General features: G+C 41.8%; 2 protein-coding genes across 2 annotated transcripts in view; one reads left to right on the top strand and one right to left on the bottom strand.

Moving 5' to 3' along the window:
* The window catches only part of ASB3 (ankyrin repeat and SOCS box containing 3), a 30,199-nt gene extending 30,129 nt beyond the window's left edge, over positions 1-70 (bottom strand). Inside the window, exon 1 of the mRNA XM_069787730.1 lies at positions 13-70. The gene's annotated coding sequence lies outside the window, so the exon portion shown is untranslated. The remainder of the gene's footprint in view (positions 1-12) is intronic.
* ERLEC1 (endoplasmic reticulum lectin 1) lies at positions 43-15,260 on the top strand. Its single transcript, XM_069787733.1, has 14 exons — positions 43-315; positions 973-1,077; positions 2,899-2,979; positions 3,904-3,981; positions 4,128-4,191; positions 6,152-6,192; positions 8,514-8,737; positions 11,698-11,827; positions 12,288-12,449; positions 13,101-13,160; positions 13,654-13,778; positions 14,215-14,292; positions 14,490-14,565; positions 14,973-15,260. Exons 1-14 carry the CDS (start codon positions 58-60, stop codon positions 15,042-15,044), a joined length of 1,554 nt encoding a protein of 517 aa, XP_069643834.1. The 5' UTR covers positions 43-57; the 3' UTR covers positions 15,045-15,260.
* Positions 15,261-20,334: the final 5,074 nt, after the last annotated feature.

Below are 20,334 nucleotides of genomic sequence, written 5' to 3'. Positions count from 1 at the left end.
TCCCTCACTCACCGCCCGCCTGCCCGCTCGCCTTCCCGCCGCCGCCGGCTGCCCCGGATGTTGATGGGTAGCGGCCCGCTCCGCCCCGCCGGAAGCAGACGTGGCGGCGGCGCTGCCCGCCCGCCCTCCCCCGAGCCGCCGGCCGGCATGAGGGGGTGCCGGCACCGGGCCCCCGCCCCGGCCGCGCCGCGGGCGCTGCTCTGCGCTCTCTTGGCGGCGGCGGCGGCGGTAGCGGCGGAGGGCGGCCGCGCTCTCCCTCAGCTCAGCGACGACATCCCCTTCAGGGTGAACTGGCCCGGCACCGAGTTCAGTCTGGTCGGTACCGGGGTGGGGGCGCGGGTGGGGTGTGAGGGGACTCTGGCTCCTCCTTTGCAGTCCCCCTCGCTGCAGGAGCTGGACGGCTCTACCCGTTCATAGGCAGCCCAGCGCCCGGAGCTACCCCCCCCCCGCCCGGCGGTTGTTTTGGAAGCCCCCACGCCCCAGAAAGGGTGTTTCGGTTTGGGGTGCTCCCAGCACAGCCTGGCTGGTGGCTGCCTTACGCGTCACCCTGGGGTGGCAAGCAGTCGGGAGGTAGGCGTGGGCCAGGCCGGAGGGTGAGGGTTAGGCCGTGGCCTGAGTCTGGCAGCTGGGAAATCTGCCCTAAAAATCAACGTGGGAACGGCCGGTTGCAAAATGGAATGGTTTGGGGGGGGGGGGGATTCTTTAGTAAAGGCCTTTCGTAAGGGTTAGAAGTATGTAAGCAGGAGTAAGATGAGCGGGGATGTGGCTGGAGGTAGAAGGGTCGAAGCAAAGGAGAAGGCAAGCAAATACTAGCAAGCTTAAGTGCCAAAGCCCGGTCTTGTGATGTACTCGAGACCCAGAAAACACACCTGCCCTAGGAAGTAACTGTACCACTCGTGAATTCTGGAATATTTCTAACAAGTAGCATTAAAAAAAACACCGGACTAATCCATAGGCTGGTTGTGTTCTTAGCCAACAACGGGTGTCCTGTACAGAGAGGATAACTACATTATAATGACCACCGTGGATAAAGAAAAATATAAATGTATACTTCCACTGATAGCAAGTGGCAATGAGGTAAGTTCAGTCAAGTCTTTTTTGTAATTATAAACTGTAGGTAAGTCTTTCCAGCATCTTTTCAGTTCCTTTTTTTTTTTTGCCCCAAAATAAAGGCTTTGTTTTTCCTGTAAAAGGAAAATCATCTACAGAATGCTTCACAGTTTCACAGTTTATGATAGATGCCTTCACTTTGTATAATGTACTAGCTCTGTACGAAGTGGGGCCAGTCTGAACAGTCTTGAAGTCCTTATTTGGCAACAAACAATTGCTCCAATGTTCTGTTTATTGCTAGGTCTATCACTGATTGGGAAATTCTTGTATTTTAAGTAACTGTCAAATTCTAGATCAGTAAACAGCTATGAAGGTTGTTAACACTGCTGTCATGATCACTATCTGAAAATACTATCCCAGTAGTGCTTCTACCATCAGTAATTTTTATTCTCTGTCATCACTTCCTCAATTGGAAACCTGAATGCACAATTTGGGGTTTAAATTTTTTAAAAAAAGTGTATAAATACATTTGTTTGTACAAGAGAAGGTAGATTGAGGAAGCCTTTGGTGAGGTTTATCACTGGTGATTTGTTCCTCCAACGGTTCATTTTTTCACATTGCGAGAACTTGCACAGACAAGCTGTACTCCTGTGGTAGGGACCTCTGTTTTGACATAGCCCTCATCCTTTGAGTGACTGACAGTACAGAGTGCTTCAGTCCAGGTGAGAAATCTTTAGTACTGAAGAACTTTGTATGGAAATCTCTTCAATAGCGTGCACATTTATAGAGCAAAAATTATGCAGAGATAAACTTCCACAGTATTGCCTATGCTTTTTTGATCTTTTTTTTTTTTTTAATTACATAAAAGCTGGTGTCCTGGTTTCAGCTGGGATGGAGTTAATTTTCCTCCTACTAGCTGGTATAGTGCTGTGTTTGAGTTCAGTATGAGAAGAATGTTGGTAACACACTGATGTTTTTAGTTGTTGCTCAGTAGTGTTTAGACCAAGTCAAGGATTTTTCAGCTTCTCATGCCCAGCCAGCAGGAAGGCTGGAGGGGCACAAGAAGTTGGGAGGGGACACAGCCAGGGCAGCTGACCCAAACTGGCCAAAGGGGTATTCCATGCCATGTGATGTCATGCCCAGTATGTAAACTGGGGGGAGTGGGCTGGGAGGGATCGCTGCTTGGGAATTAACTGGGCATCAGTCGGCAGGTGGTGAGCAATTGCATTGTGCATCACTTGTCTATTCCAATCCTTTTATTATTAATATTATTGTCAATTTATTATTGTTACTATCATCATTATTAGTTTCTTCCTTTCTGTTCTACTAAACTGTTCTTATCTCAACCTGTGAGTTTTACTTGGTTTTCCCCAATTCTCTCCCCCGTGCCACTGGGTGGCAGGGGGCAGTGAGTGAGCAGCTCCGTGGTGCTTAGTTGCTGGCTGGGGTTAAACCATGACAGCTGGGTAATGTTCCAGTTATACTTCATCAGTGTGGCATCAGCATTGACTAACAAATGAAAAGACTGTTGATGCTGTTTTCCTGTTCACATCCCAAGCTGCCACTCTGGATATGAGCAAGTTGAAAGCTCCTACTCATTTGCCACGTGTGTGTTTTCTAAACCACAAAACTTTTCTGTTTTGACTACTTTATTTGCGACTTCTATTTGCCCCTTACTAATTTTTTTCTTTCTAATTGCCACACAGCTCCTTCAGGGCAGGAATTAATGAGGCTTTGTACCTTTTAATTTTGCGATAAAACTTACTTTGTTTTTTTAGTGCCACAAATGAATATTAACTAACCAAGCTACCATTAATTTTAATGTAATGAAATATCCTTCTGTTCTAGGAAGAAGAAAAGGACTATAAAGGTCCTACTCCAGGAGAATTGCTGGAACCTCTTTTTAAGCAAAGTAGCTGTTCATATAGAGTATGTTACATCTGTGTTGATAATTTAAATGCTAATCAAAAGTTTACAATCCAGTCCATTTCAAGGTTTAGTGTAGTAAACTATTCGGATAAATATGTCTCAGACTTCAGGTACTAATTCAATCCAAAATAAGGTCTCTACAACTTTACGACTATATCTTAACATTGCTGATAAAATTCTGTATAATTGAAGATGTTAGGATTCAAATTAATTGGGTTGCTATAGTAGCAATTTAAAAATATTTACTTATATTTACTTATGTGGATTTAAAATATTTACTTCCAGTAGTCAAGCCATAATGTGTAACAGTCTAATGAAGAGCATTTCTCAGAAAGTGTTAGAAGACCAAACCAAACATGCTTGTAGATATTCTGAAAGTTTTCCAGTTTTTCATCAACTGTTGTCCCAGTTCAAAGACTCATGTCTTTCTTGCATTACAAGAACAAGCCTAATACCAAACCAGCTGATACTGAGACCCAGAGGCAGCGAAAGTGGCCAAATATTATACCTACACAACATCCCACACAAGTCCTTGAGGAAGGCAGAGTAGGTCAACCACAGTTGGTAAACAGCCTGTGTCTACAGCAGTGGTTAAAACCAGTCTGTGCTGAGTCACTACAGCTTAGCCCCAGTGGTTTGGGGGCAGATTTAGTCTTTACTTTTTATTTAATATTTTTCCTTTGTTTTATCTGTGTGAAAGTTAGGGAGACTTTGCCTGGTGTTTTTATTTGGAACGTCATCAAAATCCTTGGGGAAGAGTGAGACCATTCACTGTGCTATTGTTTTTGAGGGTGCCCAAGCCCACCTGCTTGGGCTGCGTTTCATTGCTGCAAAGGCCAAAATTTTGGGGGAATGGGGTTTTTTTGGAGGGGGGGTGGTGTGTAATGTGCCTAAAAATAAATTTTTTTTAAATTATTTTTTAAGATTGAATCTTACTGGACTTATGAGGTCTGCCACGGAAAACACATCCGTCAATATCACGAGGAGAAGGAAACGGGACAGGTAGGCTTCTTACAATTTAGTAGTCTCAACCCCCTTTCCCACTGGCATGTTCATGCTTAACTCCTCTAGAAGACTTGAATTCGTGTGCACTTGAAAAGGTATGCAAAAAGGTAACTGAAATTTGTTTTAACTTCTTTTGATTGTAGAAAATAAACATCCAAGAATACTATCTGGGGAATATGATGATAAAGAACCCGTTATCAGAACCAGGTTTGTCTTAGATTATTTTGCTGATGCTAATTTAATTCTTTGGGTTTTAATTATTACTGTCTGAGAAATATACTGTAGAAAACTGATTCCCAGTGCAACAGAATAGAATTTTGAGATTACTTTGTTTTTTACAAGATGTATTGTTTTCAGTGAATTCTTTTTCAGCACCTTACATTGCATCCATCTTGTCTATTTTGCCATGCTGTCTAATTGATTAGAGTAACTAATCTGCAATAATTAATTAGTGTCAGGGAAAGAAAATACATAGTACAAGAAATAGAAGCAATATATGCCAGACCAGAGTTTGATAATGTAGGCTGTTGCCATTCTCTTTCTGGGTGGGGGGAAGTGTCTTTTAAGCTGTGAGCAGAGGGCAGAGTGTGTAACACATCTTGGGCTCTGCTATTCTGTAATAAAACAGTCTGCAAACCCAAACACTTACAGCCTTTGCAGGTAGAGTTGATCCTTGGAACTGTTTGAGAGTCTTTTTTAGGGATCCTGGTGCAGATCTTCAGAAATACCGAAGTGCCTAAAGTGCGACTGTGGTGGAAATTAGGTAGCTGAGCCCCAAACTCAGTTTAGAATAACTAATTTTCTGAGCACTTCAGTTTTTTTGCCTGTCAATCATTGTACATGCTGGAAATTCTGTGGTTGTACCTGCCCAAATCTTCCCTGGGTGAGCACTTTGGCAGTATATCAGTCCAAAGAAATCAAAAAATCCAGAGACTAAGTGTTCATTCATCAGAGTTGATAGGAACAGTAGAAAAAAACATAATCTAGTTGTTTTGGTTTTGTGGTTTTTTTTTCAATTCTAGGCTAGTATGTAAAAGGTGGGCACCACCATTTTTCTCTTCCTAAAAGTGGTTAACTTGAACACCTCAGTCTTGGAGGGGTTTTAGCGTTATTTATCCCATTCCTTTGAATTCCTACTGCAGCCTTCAGTGAGGTATCTTAGTCCTGAAAAGAAACACGGCTTCAGAAACTGCGTTGTTTGGCATTTCTTTCGTAGTGAGTTACAGTGCTTGTTTGTGCTGTCATTAATCCTGTGCAGAGATGCCTAATTCTCCCTAGGTGCTGCTGTACAGAAAACAAAATGTTTAATTTGAGTTACCAATTGTTTTGTGGGGTTAGATGCTGAAGTTGTGTGATGATACTTCAAGTCATCATATCTGAGTCTTTTAGGATGTTCACCCTCTGTCCTTTCCACTTAAGTGGCAGACTGTATCCTTTCTCTGCTTCCTATACAGCAATTCACGCTACTTCTCTTAAAAAAATGACGTAGATGGTTTCTCAAACCATTGTGAGGTGAATCCACAAGTGTGATACAGTAAACTTGGAATAGCTGAATGGGTGACAGCAAAGCAGAGTGGCCTTCTGCTCACCTAATTCTGAATGGAGTCCAAACTATCTCCTGAAGCAGTTTGGAAGGCTAAGGATAGCTCTCACTGGTGACAGCTTGCAACCCCTGCCCCGTAAGGATGTTTACTCACATGATCATAAGTATGGCATACAGTCTGGCCTCACTTCTTCCTACAAGTGTATCCTCTGAGGCTGGCTAGTGGGTGGGCTGAAGTACTTGCCTGTTTACTGCCCCAGCCTGTAATTTACTCACTTTGAAAAGAGTAGTCAGCTACCCCTTGCAGAGCAGCAGTAGTGACATGTTCTTCTGCCCTGACTGCCCTTCCTGTGGTGCTAGGGCTGGATTTGGCCTGTCCTACGAACTCAAAATTATTTTAAGACTATGCTAACTCATATTTTGTTCTGTTTGCTCTGGACCCCAGGTCACTGTTTATTTCCTTTCTTTCCTCTTTTGCACCTGCAAGTTCATGAAATTGAATCTTGGCAGTGTATACACAAAGTACTAGCAAATACACAACACATACAAACTTCTCTGTTTATAATTTCATTTTATTTCCAGTTCACAGACTTTATGCTTACCTCATTCTTAATTATTCCCTAGATCAAGAAGAGAAGGAAAATCCAAAAGAGAGTGCAAAAGAGGCAAGTGAAAAACATCTATTTTAACTTTTGCCATCAATAGTGGAGGCAATTTATATATGATGAGATTATGTAATTAGTTCCCTGCCAAAATGAGCATCAAAAAATGAAACTCTGTTCTTGAGCTGCACTCTTCTTGCTTTTGATTATCAGTCCCAGCTCAGAAAGCTTATTTAGTTTAGCTAGTCAGATTTCTTGCCCTTCTACTTATTTACATTAAAGTTATGTTAATCTTAAACTTAAAGGAGATGATACTCTTCTTCTGTGAAGACAATACACATAACCACAAAGTCACATTATGGTCTAGCGACAGTTATTTTTCCAGCTGCATCAGAGATCCCAATTGCCTTAATGACATTTTGGTGCATTTTGGGTAGGGAGAAATGCTTAACGAAATCCTACAGCACAAAATCCCCAAACGATTTCTTAGCTGACTTGATGACCCATCCCATAAAACTCTGTGCTTCCCTTTTCCAGTAGAGAACTTTTCCATTTTTTTTGGACCCCGAAACTCAATTCTGAGTTGCTAACTTTATAGCAAAACAATGGAAGTACCTGAAGCATGTTGGAGTTTGGAATTAGCAATAGCAGATTTGACCTGTGGAGAGACATGCGCCTACCTTATTTCCAGTTGCCCTTCATTTTCATTCTGAAATGAAATTTTTGTCTATGTGTTCTTTGTAATGCTGATTTACACAGCACAGAGTGGTTCTTCTGCAGTAGATCTCAGAAAATATACATGCCTGATAAGCATTTTGGAGGTAATTGGGGGGGCATACCAAAGTCAGAGTTTGGCCTGTTCTAATGGCAGTGGCAGTTATGCCTCTTCCTTTTTTTTTTTTTTTTTTTAACTTTATTTCAGAGGAAGTTAAGTCTTTTACTGACTTTTTTTTTTTGACAGTATTTATGATGTACATACACTGTCTTGGTTTCAGTCCATAAAGAATTTAGACTTGCAATTTGCATGGAATGTCTAGTCACAAAAGGGAAAGAATACATAACACAGCTTGGGTGGTGCTTAAAACTGCTGTGACTAGAGATTTATCTTCAGTCCTACTGGGGTGCCTTTCAGTTATGTGCAAGCAACAGCTATCTCCATTTAGATTTCTTGAATGGTTACCTTCAAGGAAACACGTAGGCATAATTTTTCAATTTTTAAGGAAAAATCAGTTGTTTTATTCAGAAAGATAGAAAGGGAAGGCACTGGTACCCTTTTTGTCAGCTCTTTTGTACACCACCAGAATATATCTTCATTTTCTGCGACTGAATATTGAAGTACAGAGCAGATAAGTGGCTGGAAGCCAAAGAGCGCCCGAGCAATTAAGCTGCTGGCACGTTCATTCTTTAACCTCATGAATGTCTCATTGCTTCATTCACAATGGAACAGTTTCAGGAGGAGAGAGTCAGTGGCCTGTGACAGGGTAACATGGTTTGAAAACCAAAGTAGGTGATTTATAGAAGGGTCTCAGGTCCCCGGGTTAGTGTCCTGACCACAGAAGGCACCACCACCTTTTAGCACAGAGTCTGATTTGTTGTGCACTGAAAACCTTTTACTAGCTCAAGCAACACGGGTAGAAAAAGGTCTAGTTTGTGGGTTCCAGCATGGCTTTTGCATGAACAGGGCTTTTGGTACCCAGAAACTTCAGCTGCTTCCAAGATAGGAGGCAGCAGAGGCACTTTTACCGGTTTGGGGAATTAATTTCTTAAAGTGAAAGCTGGATGAAACATATGAAGGACAAGTCTGAAGAGAGCTTACTTGAAGTGTGTACAAAAGTGGGATTTACTTTGTATATATCGTTAACTTTGTTAGCCACAGTAACAGGTGGTGCGGGATGCTCTGGGTATGGAGCAACCCGGGCTGGGTATGCCGAGGGGTGTAGTGCAGGTACCAGGATGACTTTGCAGGGGTGTTTTCAGATTCTTCATGGTGAAGGTAACATGCCTCGTCAGACCTAGCTGAGTCTGGCAGAGCTACTCACATGTCCCTGTCTTCTAGACTACACGGTGAACACAGCTGGCTCGGTGCTCTTCCAAAACATTGCACCCAGCTGGCAAGCTTTCATAGAACTGAAACCTCAGGCAGCCTGCACAGAGAAACCAGCTGCTTTTGCAGTCAGAGCTTGTGTGGCTTGGTGCATTTGTGCAGCGCTGTGCTGGAGGTAATAAATCAGAACATGTTTGGATGTTGCAGAAACACCAAGTAACTACACAGGGACTGGTTTCAATCCAGTAATGCTGGCTCTGCAAGTGTAATAATATTTTTCTATTCAGAAGAGTCGAAGGACCTTTACTGTGATTCTTAACTTTTACTTTCTTTCACCTAGATACCTACAAAAAATATAGAAGGGCAGATGACCCCATACTATCCTGTAGAAATGGGAAATGGCACACCTTGTAGCTTGAGACAGAACTTACCCAGATCAAGTACGGTGATGTACATCTGTCATCCAGAAGCTAAACATGAGATTCTTTCAGTAGCAGAAGTTACAACCTGTGAATATGAAGTGGTTATATTGACACCTCTGTTATGCAACCATCCTAAATATAGGTACGGTACTCAAATTTTGGCTAATATTATCACTTCAGATTTTCATCAATTTCCAGGTGTGTATGTGTTTACGTAAGTCATATATCCAGCTGTGGTATCTGATACAGAGGTGTAACACTTGTATGTACTTACTTCGGCAACTGTGGTTTTGCCAAGTCTTAAGTTTTCATGCTAAGTTTGCATTTTGTAAGTCTCTAGTGATTGATCCCAGATGGGAAGTATAACTTTATTTTCAGCAGGTAAATTTCTAGCCCTGTCATTCTGGAGAAACACAAACTAGGGCATTAAGGCTGCAGGCAGATGAAGAATGCCCTGTCTCTTAATGATTTCAAGGTCTTGGGGGATCATTTTCATGGTATTCAAAGACTGCAGATTGTGTATGTGCATTATATATCTGCATAGACATCAACTTCTCTAATTTCAGAAAGCAAAAGTATGGTCTTCAGCCATAACCTTAACATTTATTTTAGCAGTACTCCCAACTTAGAGAGCTCCCATCTGTCTCTGTCCTGCTTTATTGCCTTACCTTCAGCTGTACAAGTCATTTTAATACGAAGAATTCACAATTTCAGTGTTATTTTCCAAAAATCAAGTTCAGGATTCTTCCCCCCACCCCTCCCTTAATTGTACCATGCATCTAAGAGATACCCTTGGTCTCAATAGTACAGATTTTTGACCTCTCAAGGGGTGTAAACAGAATTGCAAAGTGAATATGACATACAAATGAAGGGAGAAATAATGGACAGGATTTCTGAATTTCTCATGGACACAAATGTCAGAACAAGTGAGTATTTAATCACTGTTCTGAAATAGGCAACAAAGTCTAAAGGACAAAATCCTCAATTATGCATTTTATAAACATGTGCCAGTTGGAGTAAATAAGGTATGCTATTGTTAAATATTTAGTATCAGTTATACATTTTCTCATGTAGATGGGTTTGGTAATACTATGTTATCTGTTGTACTTGTCTTTTGTACTGTTACCTGTTTATGAGTCTTTTAGGCCTCTGTATCAGTAGAAGAATAGAAAGTGCACACGGAAATAATAGAATCACAGAATGGTTTGGGTTGGAAGGGACCTTAAAGATCATGTAGTTCCAACCCCCCTGCCATGGGTAGGGACACCTTCCATTAGACCAGGTGCTCCCAGCCCCATCCAACCTGGTCTGCAACACTTCAGGGATGGGGCATCCACAACTTCTCTGGGCAACCTGTTCCAGTGTCTCACCACTCTCACAGGGAAGAACTTCTTCCTAATACCTAATCTAAATCTACCCTCTTTCAGTTCAAAATTGTTACCCCTCATCGTATCGCTATATTCCCTGATAGAGTCCCTCCCCATCTTTCCTGTAGGCCCCCTTTAAGTACTGGAAGGCCGCTATAAGGTCTTCCTGGAACCTTCTCTTCTCCTGGCTGAGCAACCCCAACTCTTTCAGCCTGTCTTCCCTCATAGGGTAGGTGCTCCAGCCCCCTGATCATCTTTGTGGCCTCCTCTGGACCCACTTGAGCAGGTCCATGTCCTTCTTATGTTGGGGGCCCCAGAACCGAACGCAGTACTGCAGGTTGTCCTGTTGTTTGATAAGAATAAAATCTTGAGCTGCTACCTCCTTCCAAAGGGAGGGCATGGAAGGCTTCCTGGCCACTAGCAGGAAATACTTAAAAACAAACATCCAAGATCTTTATCCTCCCACTTACCTCATCTTAGTAAATAAAGATAGATGGAGATGACAGGCTGGAAATGCTGCTGGGGTCAGCAGAGGTAACAACAAGCAAACCTCACTTTTAAGTTAAGTGCGCTTTTCCTGTCATGTGTTCTGAAACAGCACTGAGCAGTACTTCAGCCACCAGCGCTTTTCCTCTACACCCGTTATCTTATCCAATAATGCACTTGCATTACCTTAGCAAAAGTATATCCATTAATTCTAGTTGTTGTTCTTATTTGGGTATAATTTGACTTTTTTTTTTACTTGGTGAGAATTGGGGGACAGGAGGGAGGAAGGCAGTGAAAAGTAATATTTCTTTGCTGTAACTATTAAGCTTAATGTTGTTTAAATAAAATTCAGATAAAACTAGGCTTCTTTGGTACAGAGCTTATTTCATCTAGAGTGCAGTTACTATTTAGGAAATGTTTTCAGATTCTTTTACCTACAGTGGTGATCATTATACAGCTACTGCTGTGTATTACAGACTTCCTAGGAAGAGGACATCACAAAAAGCTACCTTGCCTCTGAAGCAGTATCTGCATATTTGTTTTGTAAACAAGCTTTCTCTAAAAAGGACCTTTTCAGTGAGATAAGCAATGAAAATTGAACAAATGCTTCATTTGTCAGTACAATTTGCACTTTGATGTTTGCTTTCCTTTACTGTTTTGTTATGGCTTATTTGGTGTTTTAATGAGGCCTTCATTTGTGTAAACTAAGGAGAAAGCTGTTTTTACTCCGCTTCATCTTTTTGCTTTTTCTTTCCTGAAATAAGCTGCTTGTTGCAGACGTAGCTCATGAAGAGAGTGAGAGAGGAATAATGGGTGTATATGCAGCATGAAAGGCCATACGTGTCAGATAATAAAAGAATGTAGTATTTTATTTATACGGGAACTGCATCTATCAAGTTTAACCTTTGCCATTTCCTAGCTTCTGAGAGAGTTTTGGGGAGCCTTGACACTACATTCATGGTACACATACAATGCAGTTTGCCTTTTAATATGCAGCTTTGTCCTTTTGACAAAGAGGGGTTAGACTGCATTGCCAGTTGTCTGGCAGCATTAGGAGTGAGACTATGCTGGGCCAAAAGCATATTTACATCAATTGTAAGAACAGTCTAGCTTTGGCTGAGACGGTGCAAGTACAAGAAAAGAAAAATACATGCTTCAGCCCATCTCAGTCAGAAACTTACAGCAATAAAAAAAGTATGTTTTGTCTTTAAGGTGTAATAAGTGATGCATTGCTGACTTGTTTGGACAGGTTCAGGGCTTCCCCTGTGAATGACATCTTTTGCCAGTCTCTGCCAGGATCCCCGCTTAAACCCCATAATCTGGAACAGCTGGAGAAACAGCAAGAAATGATGAAGATGCCTTTTAGAAGGGTTAAGGAGGTAGGATTTTTTAAATTTTAAATAGAAGAATATTTATTTTCCATGTTGTAACACATACAACTTTTAGTTCTGTGGAATAAGTTCTCTTCCCCAACTTTGTAAGATCATGTCAGTCTTTCAAATGGTCTTTAAGCTTGTTGAAATAATCTGTAACTTACCTTATTTGGAAGGAAAACAAAGCAAGTAAGTTTGGGCTACTAATTTAAAACTTTAGTAGCCTTTGTAAACTACAGTTTACAGGCATGTAAACATTTAGACTTTTACAAATGCAAAAGTTTTTTACTTTTGATTATTTTTTTTCCAGCTATGCTGGAGACAGTGAAAACAATGACAAAATGCTTTCCTACTTTTTCACACAGCCTACTTCACTTAGTATTAAGTAACTTCGTATAATTTATATGTCCCTTGCAAAGCCTTATAAAATCTAAAGGGGTGTATTTGTGTATACTTTTAATTTCAGGAAGAAATGCATTCAACAAAAGAAGAGAAATTTTCTTCCATTCATAAGCCTGTTGCTGTTGGAAGCCATCAACTATTAACTGTGGGAACAACCCACATCTCCAAATTGACAGATGACCAACTTATAAAGGAATTTCTTAGTGGTTCCTACTGCTTCCATGGGGTGAGAAATAAAGCTATGTATAATCAAATAGCTACTCCTTAATTGCACATACTGGTTTAGTATTTGTTTAGTTTTTCTGTGAATTCTGATAGTTGCCTTCTTACACACATAATAATTGCCTTTCCCAGTGTTGATATAGGGAAGGTTTATATACTGAAGTCTATGCCAGAAAGGTATCTTTAACCTTTCTGTTGAAACTCAGTTTATTTGAACAGACAGTGAAATGAAAGTAGATCATGAGAATTGTTCAGTGCTAATTTTATTAATGAGAAGAAAAAAAAAAATCTGATAAAACTTGGTGAGAGAACAGCCAGCAGAAAAAAGGCATCTCAAGTTTTCCCTGTCTTTGAAAGAGGAAAGTATTTCTTTAAAAGATGAAGAGGAGGTATACAAATATTTTAAGGAAGTTAGTCCCGTATGGCTCTTCCAAGAGTCTTTGCTTAAACTCATTTGCTCCATCCCTTGCTTATGATGTCAATTAGTCTAATAAGAGATTGTCTCTCAGTGCAAACCTTGAATTAACATTTCTAATGAATAGGCACGGAGTTTTACAGCTAAAATAGCCAGTGGTTTAGGGTCTGGAGGGAAATGGATGTGGTTGTTTTGGGGTGTTTTGTTTGGTTTTAACGCTGAGATTATACCTCTCTGTAGGGTGTTGGTTGGTGGAAGTACGAATTCTGCTATGGCAAATATGTTCATCAGTATCATGAGGTATGTTTAAATAGTTTTATGTTCTGCCACTAGATGGCTGTGGGGGAAAAGAGGGTTAGAGAATCTGTCTACAATTTGAAAAAAGCAGCATCCTTTTCTTGGCTGATCAACCTCTTGGGTTTAAGAAGTTGGATTTCAGAAAAGAAATCCTCTGTCTGCTGCCTAAGTTTATGCAGAGGGACGTAGGTACCATGTTGGGTAGAGCACAGTTACAAGCAAAGCTGAAAAAATGTGAGGGTTTTTTTGTGGGAATGGTCTTCTGGTCATTGAAACACTTTTATTGGCTCACACAGTCTGGGCGGCTGTTCTGAAGAGACCATCAACTTGACTGTTGACCCTAATACAAGATCTGTCATAGTTTGTCCCAAACACAAGAACATGTTGTGTTGACAGCAGCAGACTTGCTCTAGAAATGACGTTTTATGTGTCATTAAAATATCCTCACTGCTAATTGTATAATACAAGGTGTAATTATCAGCTTTTCCTTTTTTAGGATAAGGAAAGTGGCAAGACTTCTGTGGTTGTGGGTACCTGGAGCAAGGAGGAACACATTGAATGGTCCAGGAAGAATGCCGCAAGAACCTACTATCTTAGGGAAGACGGCACCCAGACAGTCCGGTACGGTTATCCTCACCACGATTACTACTCCAGCTATCTGTTCCTGAATTGGTCTCATACTTGTGATAGGGAAGAATAAATGGCAAGGCCCACTTCTGGAGCGCATGAATATTCAGCTTACAAATAGATACAATAAACTGTCAAGGGCAGTGTGTATAGATTAATTTATTCCCCCCCCCCCCCCCCCCCCCCCCCCAATCAACATGCAACATCAGAAAAGGTAATTCAACACTTTGGATGTGATGCAGAGAAAAATCTTCCAATGTTGAACAACTGTCTGCTTCTGCAGTAACTGAAATACAGCATGTTACTTCTTTTTGTATACTGGAATTGAATATTTGAAGAATGATGAGATACTGTATCACACAAGTTAGCTGTGTGCTTAAGAATTGTGTTTAATATTTCCAAACTTTTTCATTCCGATCTTTTGTGGCAGGATGGTGTCTCATTTCTATGGAAATGGAGATGTTTGTGACTTAACAGACAAGCCCAGGCAGGTGACTGTGAAATTGAAGTAAGTTAACTTTTTCAGTAAACTGGTGTTTTGTCTCTGCTCCCTATGTCAGAGGGGAAAGCCTCTGTTGTCCTCATAAAGCCCAGAAAGCAGTGACTGTTAGCTTAGTAAAAATGCTATAGATACTAGGGAAATTGGCGTTTTAGTTTTGTGCTTATTACATGCTAAACACTACAAAACTTCTCTTCTGTTTTCAGATGCAAAGAATCTGATTCCCCTCACGCTGTGACCATATACATGTTAGAGCCTCATTCTTGCCAATACATCCTTGGGGTATGTACAGACGTACTTGAATTCCCTAAGAGCAGGTGCCACCTTGTAGAGGATGTCTCCAGGTGTATGTTTAAAATGGCCCCTTCCTTCCAGTGACTCTTCACAAGAGATTCCTGTGGTGTACTTCAGCCCATACACATAGCTGCTAAACAAGTGCTGCTTTTTGTGCCATTGCCTTTGCTCAGAGAAAGGAGGGGCATTATTAATTACAGTAGTTACACATTGCTAATAGGCTATAGAGGTCACCCAGAAGTAGAAAGCGCTTACTAAATTTTACAAAGTGATGTTTGAGTGCTGTGCCTCTTGCGATCTGTTGTCATTAATCTCACTATCTCTGTTGCAACCTCTTGTTAAAGTTTATCAATAATTTCATCATCTTTTTAATGTTTTGATCTGTTATGTTAAAGGTGGAGTCTCCGGTCATCTGTAAGATTTTGGATACAGCAGATGAGTATGGGCTCCTTTCAGTGCCCAGCTAAAGCCCACAAAGCAAGCCATACCTGTCAACAACCCCGCTGGCATTTTCCATGTTAACATCCTGTCTGTGAGATGACAAAGGCAGAGAGCGGCTTTCAGCCGGCCAACCTCACCAGCAGAATTCTAGACAATGAGGGACTCGTGAACCACTTTGTGTATAACTATGTGTATATAAGAGGTTATCGATAAACTTTTAATGATTAAAATCTTGTCTTGCACTTCCTGTTTGACTTGTGTATGACACATTCTACAGTCATCGTTGTCATCAAGGTATAAATTACCAACTTTAAAAAGGCAAAACGAACAAGGTCCAGCTTCAAGGGAGGAGTTCAACTGCCAAAAGAATGAAAAAGCGAACCACTGCTTCTCACTTGGGAGCCTTCAGCAGCCACTGCAATACTAACAGTTATTCTACTGCCATAACTTACTTTGTCCAAACACAAGTATTACCTCGGTTTGATTGCTTGGAACTATACTAATATCAGTGTCCTTCCTCCCCTTACCCCCCTTCAACTGTTATTTCCTCCCCCAGCCTGGGCTGCTTTCCAGGACTTTTTTTTTTTTTAACGCTGTAGGGTTTATCTGAATATATTTATTTTGTTGAACATTCTTACTGACTTGCTGTTTTGCTTCTAAGGATGCTAAAGTATGATACTAGTGAGCTACAATCCGCATTTTTTTGTGGCAGAGTTGTCAATATTAGCTAGACCTCTGGACTCCCACATGCCTGTATTGACCTCTGTGTGGTGTCTGCGTGGTTTCCTTTTCAGCGACAAAGACTTGGTGCATCCACCTGCCTCTTAATAGACAACACCAGGACAGAGGTCCATTTTTTGGTAGCATGCCTACCTTGCAAATAAGATATTTGGTGCAGGCACATGCAGTTTTAGTCTGCTGACAGTATACGTTCCTAGAAGATAACTGAAATATTACTTGACAGCAGTATCTCAAGCAGATTTCCATTATACTTCTAAAATAGTTTTTAAATGGGCAAGGAAAAATTTTCCAGATCAGTGGTTTATAGCCAACACACCTACCCTACCCTCATGGATTTCCTTCCCTCAGGAGAACAGTGTAGGGCTAGCAGAAAGTCATCTCTATGCTTTTACTGGCTGTGACACTGATCACTTGTTTTGGGGCTGATTTACTCCAGATCATACCAAGATGATGTGTGCCTTCTTGTGCCAGCATGTGTCCTGTGCTGAGAGTCCAGAAACAGGGAGATTACAGCTGGGAAAGCTTACCAAATTCTCTCTCAGTTAAGTTTCCACCACAGCGAGCTTGAGAGCATTGGGTAAGGTAAGGTCTGTCATGATGTGTGTGCTGGAAGAGGCAAAAGCTGGGCAGCATTTTGGCCGGTAGCAACGGTGTATGTTCAGCATCTTGATCAGGTATGTAAGTAAGCCCACTACGTTTCCTCCTTTCTAAAACTGTTGTGCAAGGTATAGGAATTTCCTAACATGTCAGATAGAAATCCACCAACCGTTTGGCATATGGCTAGTTGAACACTACCCAAAGTACCAAGTTAAACTGCTAGACTGTTGCAACAGAACCCATTTTATTGTCTCAGATAGTAGAAGAAAACCAAAACAGCAGCATGATACAGCCTTTTTCAAAGTCATTGTTCCTGATCATATCCTTATTTCTGAGGGCTTAGCAATATGACAGAGGAAACTGAAAAAAGGGGAAGAGTCTTCAACCCAGGTTTTTCCCTCCCAATCTTCTTGTGAAGCATTAGATAAATAAGCAAAAAGCTACTTAAATCCTGTATTTAGCCAGTAGCTTTTAGAAAAGAAGACATTAAAAGCAGTGTTCTCCAGCCTCTCAGATCTTTTAGTTTCTCTAAAGTTCTTTTACTTGCCTGAACAGTCAGCTGGACCAACCTTCTCATTACGCATCGAGCAATAGAGGGTATGAATCTGGGCCCCATTGTGACCAAAGGTTGTCTTCGATCATGCTCAAGCAACTTGTTGCACAATGGATACTGCCAACCCAGCTTCCAATGAGCATTTCAGCAGCAGCTCCTCCAGCTGCACTGTTACCCTTTAGCTGCCTTTAATCCCAGTTCTGAACTGCCAGAGGTGTCACTCGCTTGGGTCCACAGAAGTGAAGACGCATCCCAAGCCAACATACAGTAAGAAAAAATAAAAACATGTTTAGCCTTAGCTTTCCTAAGCTGCCTTTGCAATGGGCTGGATGAATCCTCTCATTAAGGCTCTGGCAGTTAAGTGGAAGTAGTAGATTTGTGCAATCCCTTGCAATAGTTTTATTTTCAATCGAGGCTGCCCTGTATCTACTTGGCTGCTCTTCAGAAAGAAGGCAGTATAGACACAGACTCAGTGCTGTGCCGAGGTCTCAAACACCGAGAGCTCAAGCCTCAGGGATGACATGGACATATGTGTCACAGCAGAACGCAGACATGCAGCATAGGTTGCAATGGTGTCAGACTTCCTCAGCATCCGTCGGGCTTGGTCATATTAAAGGGAAGAGAAACCACACCACGTTAAACCTTGCTGCACACCCCTCAGTTGTGGCAATTAGAGGAAAAGATAAGAATAGTTGTTTTGCAGAATGTAAGGAATTCCACTTCCCTGCAGTGGAGGGAAGTCCCCAGCGTGATGGGGAAGCACAACGTCTTTGACTAAGCAGCCACAGCTCCTCAGTGCATCACAAATGCCAACTTTTGCTGCTTTAAGAACAAACCACACTTGCCAAACCCATGAAATCTGTACTCAGCCTCTACTTCCCCCTGCACAGGAAGCAACATGCTCACAGATGTTCCTACCCTGCATCCAAACTACCCACAAGCATACAAATCCACAAAGATAAAGAATACGCTTTTCTCTTCCCCCACCTCCCATCTAAGGGCAACCAAGTTGGTGAGGGAGCACAAGTCTTTCATGAGGAGCAGCTGAGGGAACTGGGGTTGTTTAGTCTGGAGAAAAGGAGGCCAAGGGGAGACCTTATCGCTCCCTACAACTACCTGAAGGGGGTTGTAGTGAGGTGGGTGCTGGTCTCTTCTGTCAGGTGGCTGGAGATAGGATGAGAGGAAATGGCCTCAAGTTGCAGCAAGGGAGGTTTAGGCTGGATATTAGGAAAAATTTCTTTACCGAAAGGCTTGTCAGACATTGGAATAGGCTGCCCAGGGAAGCAGTTGAGTCACCATCCCTGGAGGTATTCAAAAAGCACGTAGACAAGGTACTCCATAACATGGTTTAGTCGGCATGGATGATGGTTGGACTCGATGATCTTGAAGGTCTTTTCCAACCTAAATGATTCTATGATTCAGTGATCTCTCCTCAACCAACAGCTGATTTGGGAGAGAACCACCGAGGCGGGGGTGAGGGGAGCAGGGAAGATGCACGCAAAAAACCCACAGGGCACAACAGAACATGTGTTGATACTGCTAGAAATAATTAATTCCAACATAATTTTATGTTCTAACACATTTGAATCTAAAAAGAAATATGCGATTGAAAGCAACTTGCTGCTTCAACCCTTTCCCAGACAAGCCCTGAGGTGCAGGAACCTGTCGGTACCAAAAATGGGGAAAAACCAGCCTCTTCTGGTATGCGGAAAGCACAAAGCAGAACTGGAAGGCTGCGGATTTCTGTGCTGGTCTGCTGAGTTTTATGCCCGAGATACTGTGCAGGTTTGCTTCTCAGCCTGAGAGGTATAGTTGCTTCCATGCACATTTAAGAATCAGCAACATGGAAAATAATGTGAATGGCAGACAGTAAATTTGCAGCAATGGTACTCATATAATCTGCAATTAGTCAAAGGGAATTACATCAAAGTAAAGCAGATTTGGGAAAGTGAAACATGCCACTTAGGTAAGATACTTACTTCTATGGGAAGAGTTCAGAGAATGAGCTGGTTTAGGTCCCAAAGCACAGAATTTATCCACACAACAAACAAATGTCAGTAACAAGCACTTAAACTCCCCAACTCACCCGCACAGGAGTGCTTAAAACTCACTTAACACTCACATGTGAGTTGGTTGGTTCCTACACAACCCAAACCAGCGTAAAAATGGCAGCGCTCACTTCTTGCCAAGAACTGCTGATTGAATATCAGAAAATGAAATCAGAATTTTCTATAGAAGAGTCATGTCATCATTGCTACGTCTTTATTTGCATTTGCACTCAAAAGACACTGCTCAAATATTGCAGCCGCTACACCTTAGACAATAAGTATTTATTCTAGACCTTATTTTTAATTGTCATTTAAACTCACAAATTATTAATGAGCTGCAAGGCTGGATCAGAAAGCAGAGAGAATATTTATGTAAGACATCTGCACAGCTGATAGACACGGCTGAGAGGAGTCAGTGGCTCAATCTGCAAGGCGAGACAGTCCCCGGGAAGTTCCACTTAGCTGAAGGGGTGAAATAAGGCGATCGGTCTCGGAAAGATTTTCTCGAGGGGTAAAGAAATGCGAGGTATTATTCCCTCTCCCTGCGTGGAGGCAGACAAGTGCATTTCCTGGTCATAAGTATCCTATTTGTATAGCTATACAGATACAACTACTTACAGTTCTCACCCAAATCTAAGCCCACCTTAATAAGAGAGGCTCCTTTGAGGTCTGGTCTCCTAAAGGCTGGTGCTCATCCTCTTTGGATTTGAGCAGGTCTTGCACAGGTTCAGCTCTCCTCCCTTAAATTACATTTCCAGCGCAAAAAAATATCACCTGCAGAGAGACAGTGAATAAGTGGAAGACGACCTGGTTCAGGAATGAAATCTCTTTATTAGGTCCTTGTGGGGAACCACAACCCTGCCTTGGTTCTGCTCTCAGTCACGTCGTGTATACTTTCCCTGCTCATTCACACAGACCTTTCTTGTCTGCTGCTCTCCTCCACTATCCCCCAAATAAGAGGCTGCCTTCCAAAAAAAAACAAACAAAAAACCACCCCAAAAAAGGAGAATAAATGAACACACAGAACACATGCTGGATGAAACAAATGTTAGAATAATGCCAGCACAGCACATTGGTAGAATAACCATTCTTGTACTGAAGAATACTCTTTTTCACCTTGTCACTTCCAAGTGTGATTTACTCTCACGGCCAGCCGAAGGGACACAGTTTGATGGGCCCTGTGCTAGTATGTGGCTGCTCCATCTTCCCAAAGAGGGAACTACAGGCTAAGTTTCAGGAGCAGCACAGCTGTGTTTAGAGGAAGGAAGGAAGACCTGTCGGGGAGAAATGGCTGTTTACAGGGGGTCACCCCAAGTTGAAAACAGAAGCAAGAATCTTTCCAGACATGTCCAAAATGCTCTTAATTTCCTGTCTCTT

The sequence above is a fragment of the Haliaeetus albicilla genome, chromosome 7 (genome assembly GCF_947461875.1).
Source record: "Haliaeetus albicilla chromosome 7, bHalAlb1.1, whole genome shotgun sequence".
NCBI classification, from domain to species: Eukaryota; Metazoa; Chordata; class Aves; order Accipitriformes; family Accipitridae; genus Haliaeetus; species Haliaeetus albicilla.
This window is presented reverse-complemented; position numbering and strand designations above follow the sequence as displayed.

Excerpts from the sequence above, each read along its gene's own strand:
- ERLEC1 (XM_069787733.1), top strand. The coding sequence starts at position 58 with ATGTTGATGGGTAGCGGCCCGCTCCGCCCCGCCGGAAGCAGACGTGGC. Across the intron at positions 6,193-8,513 it reads CAAAAGAGAGTGCAAAAGAG|ATACCTACAAAAAATATAGA; the intron begins GCAAGTGAAAAA and ends TCTTTCACCTAG. Across the intron at positions 8,738-11,697 it reads TGCAACCATCCTAAATATAG|GTTCAGGGCTTCCCCTGTGA; the intron begins GTACGGTACTCA and ends TTGTTTGGACAG.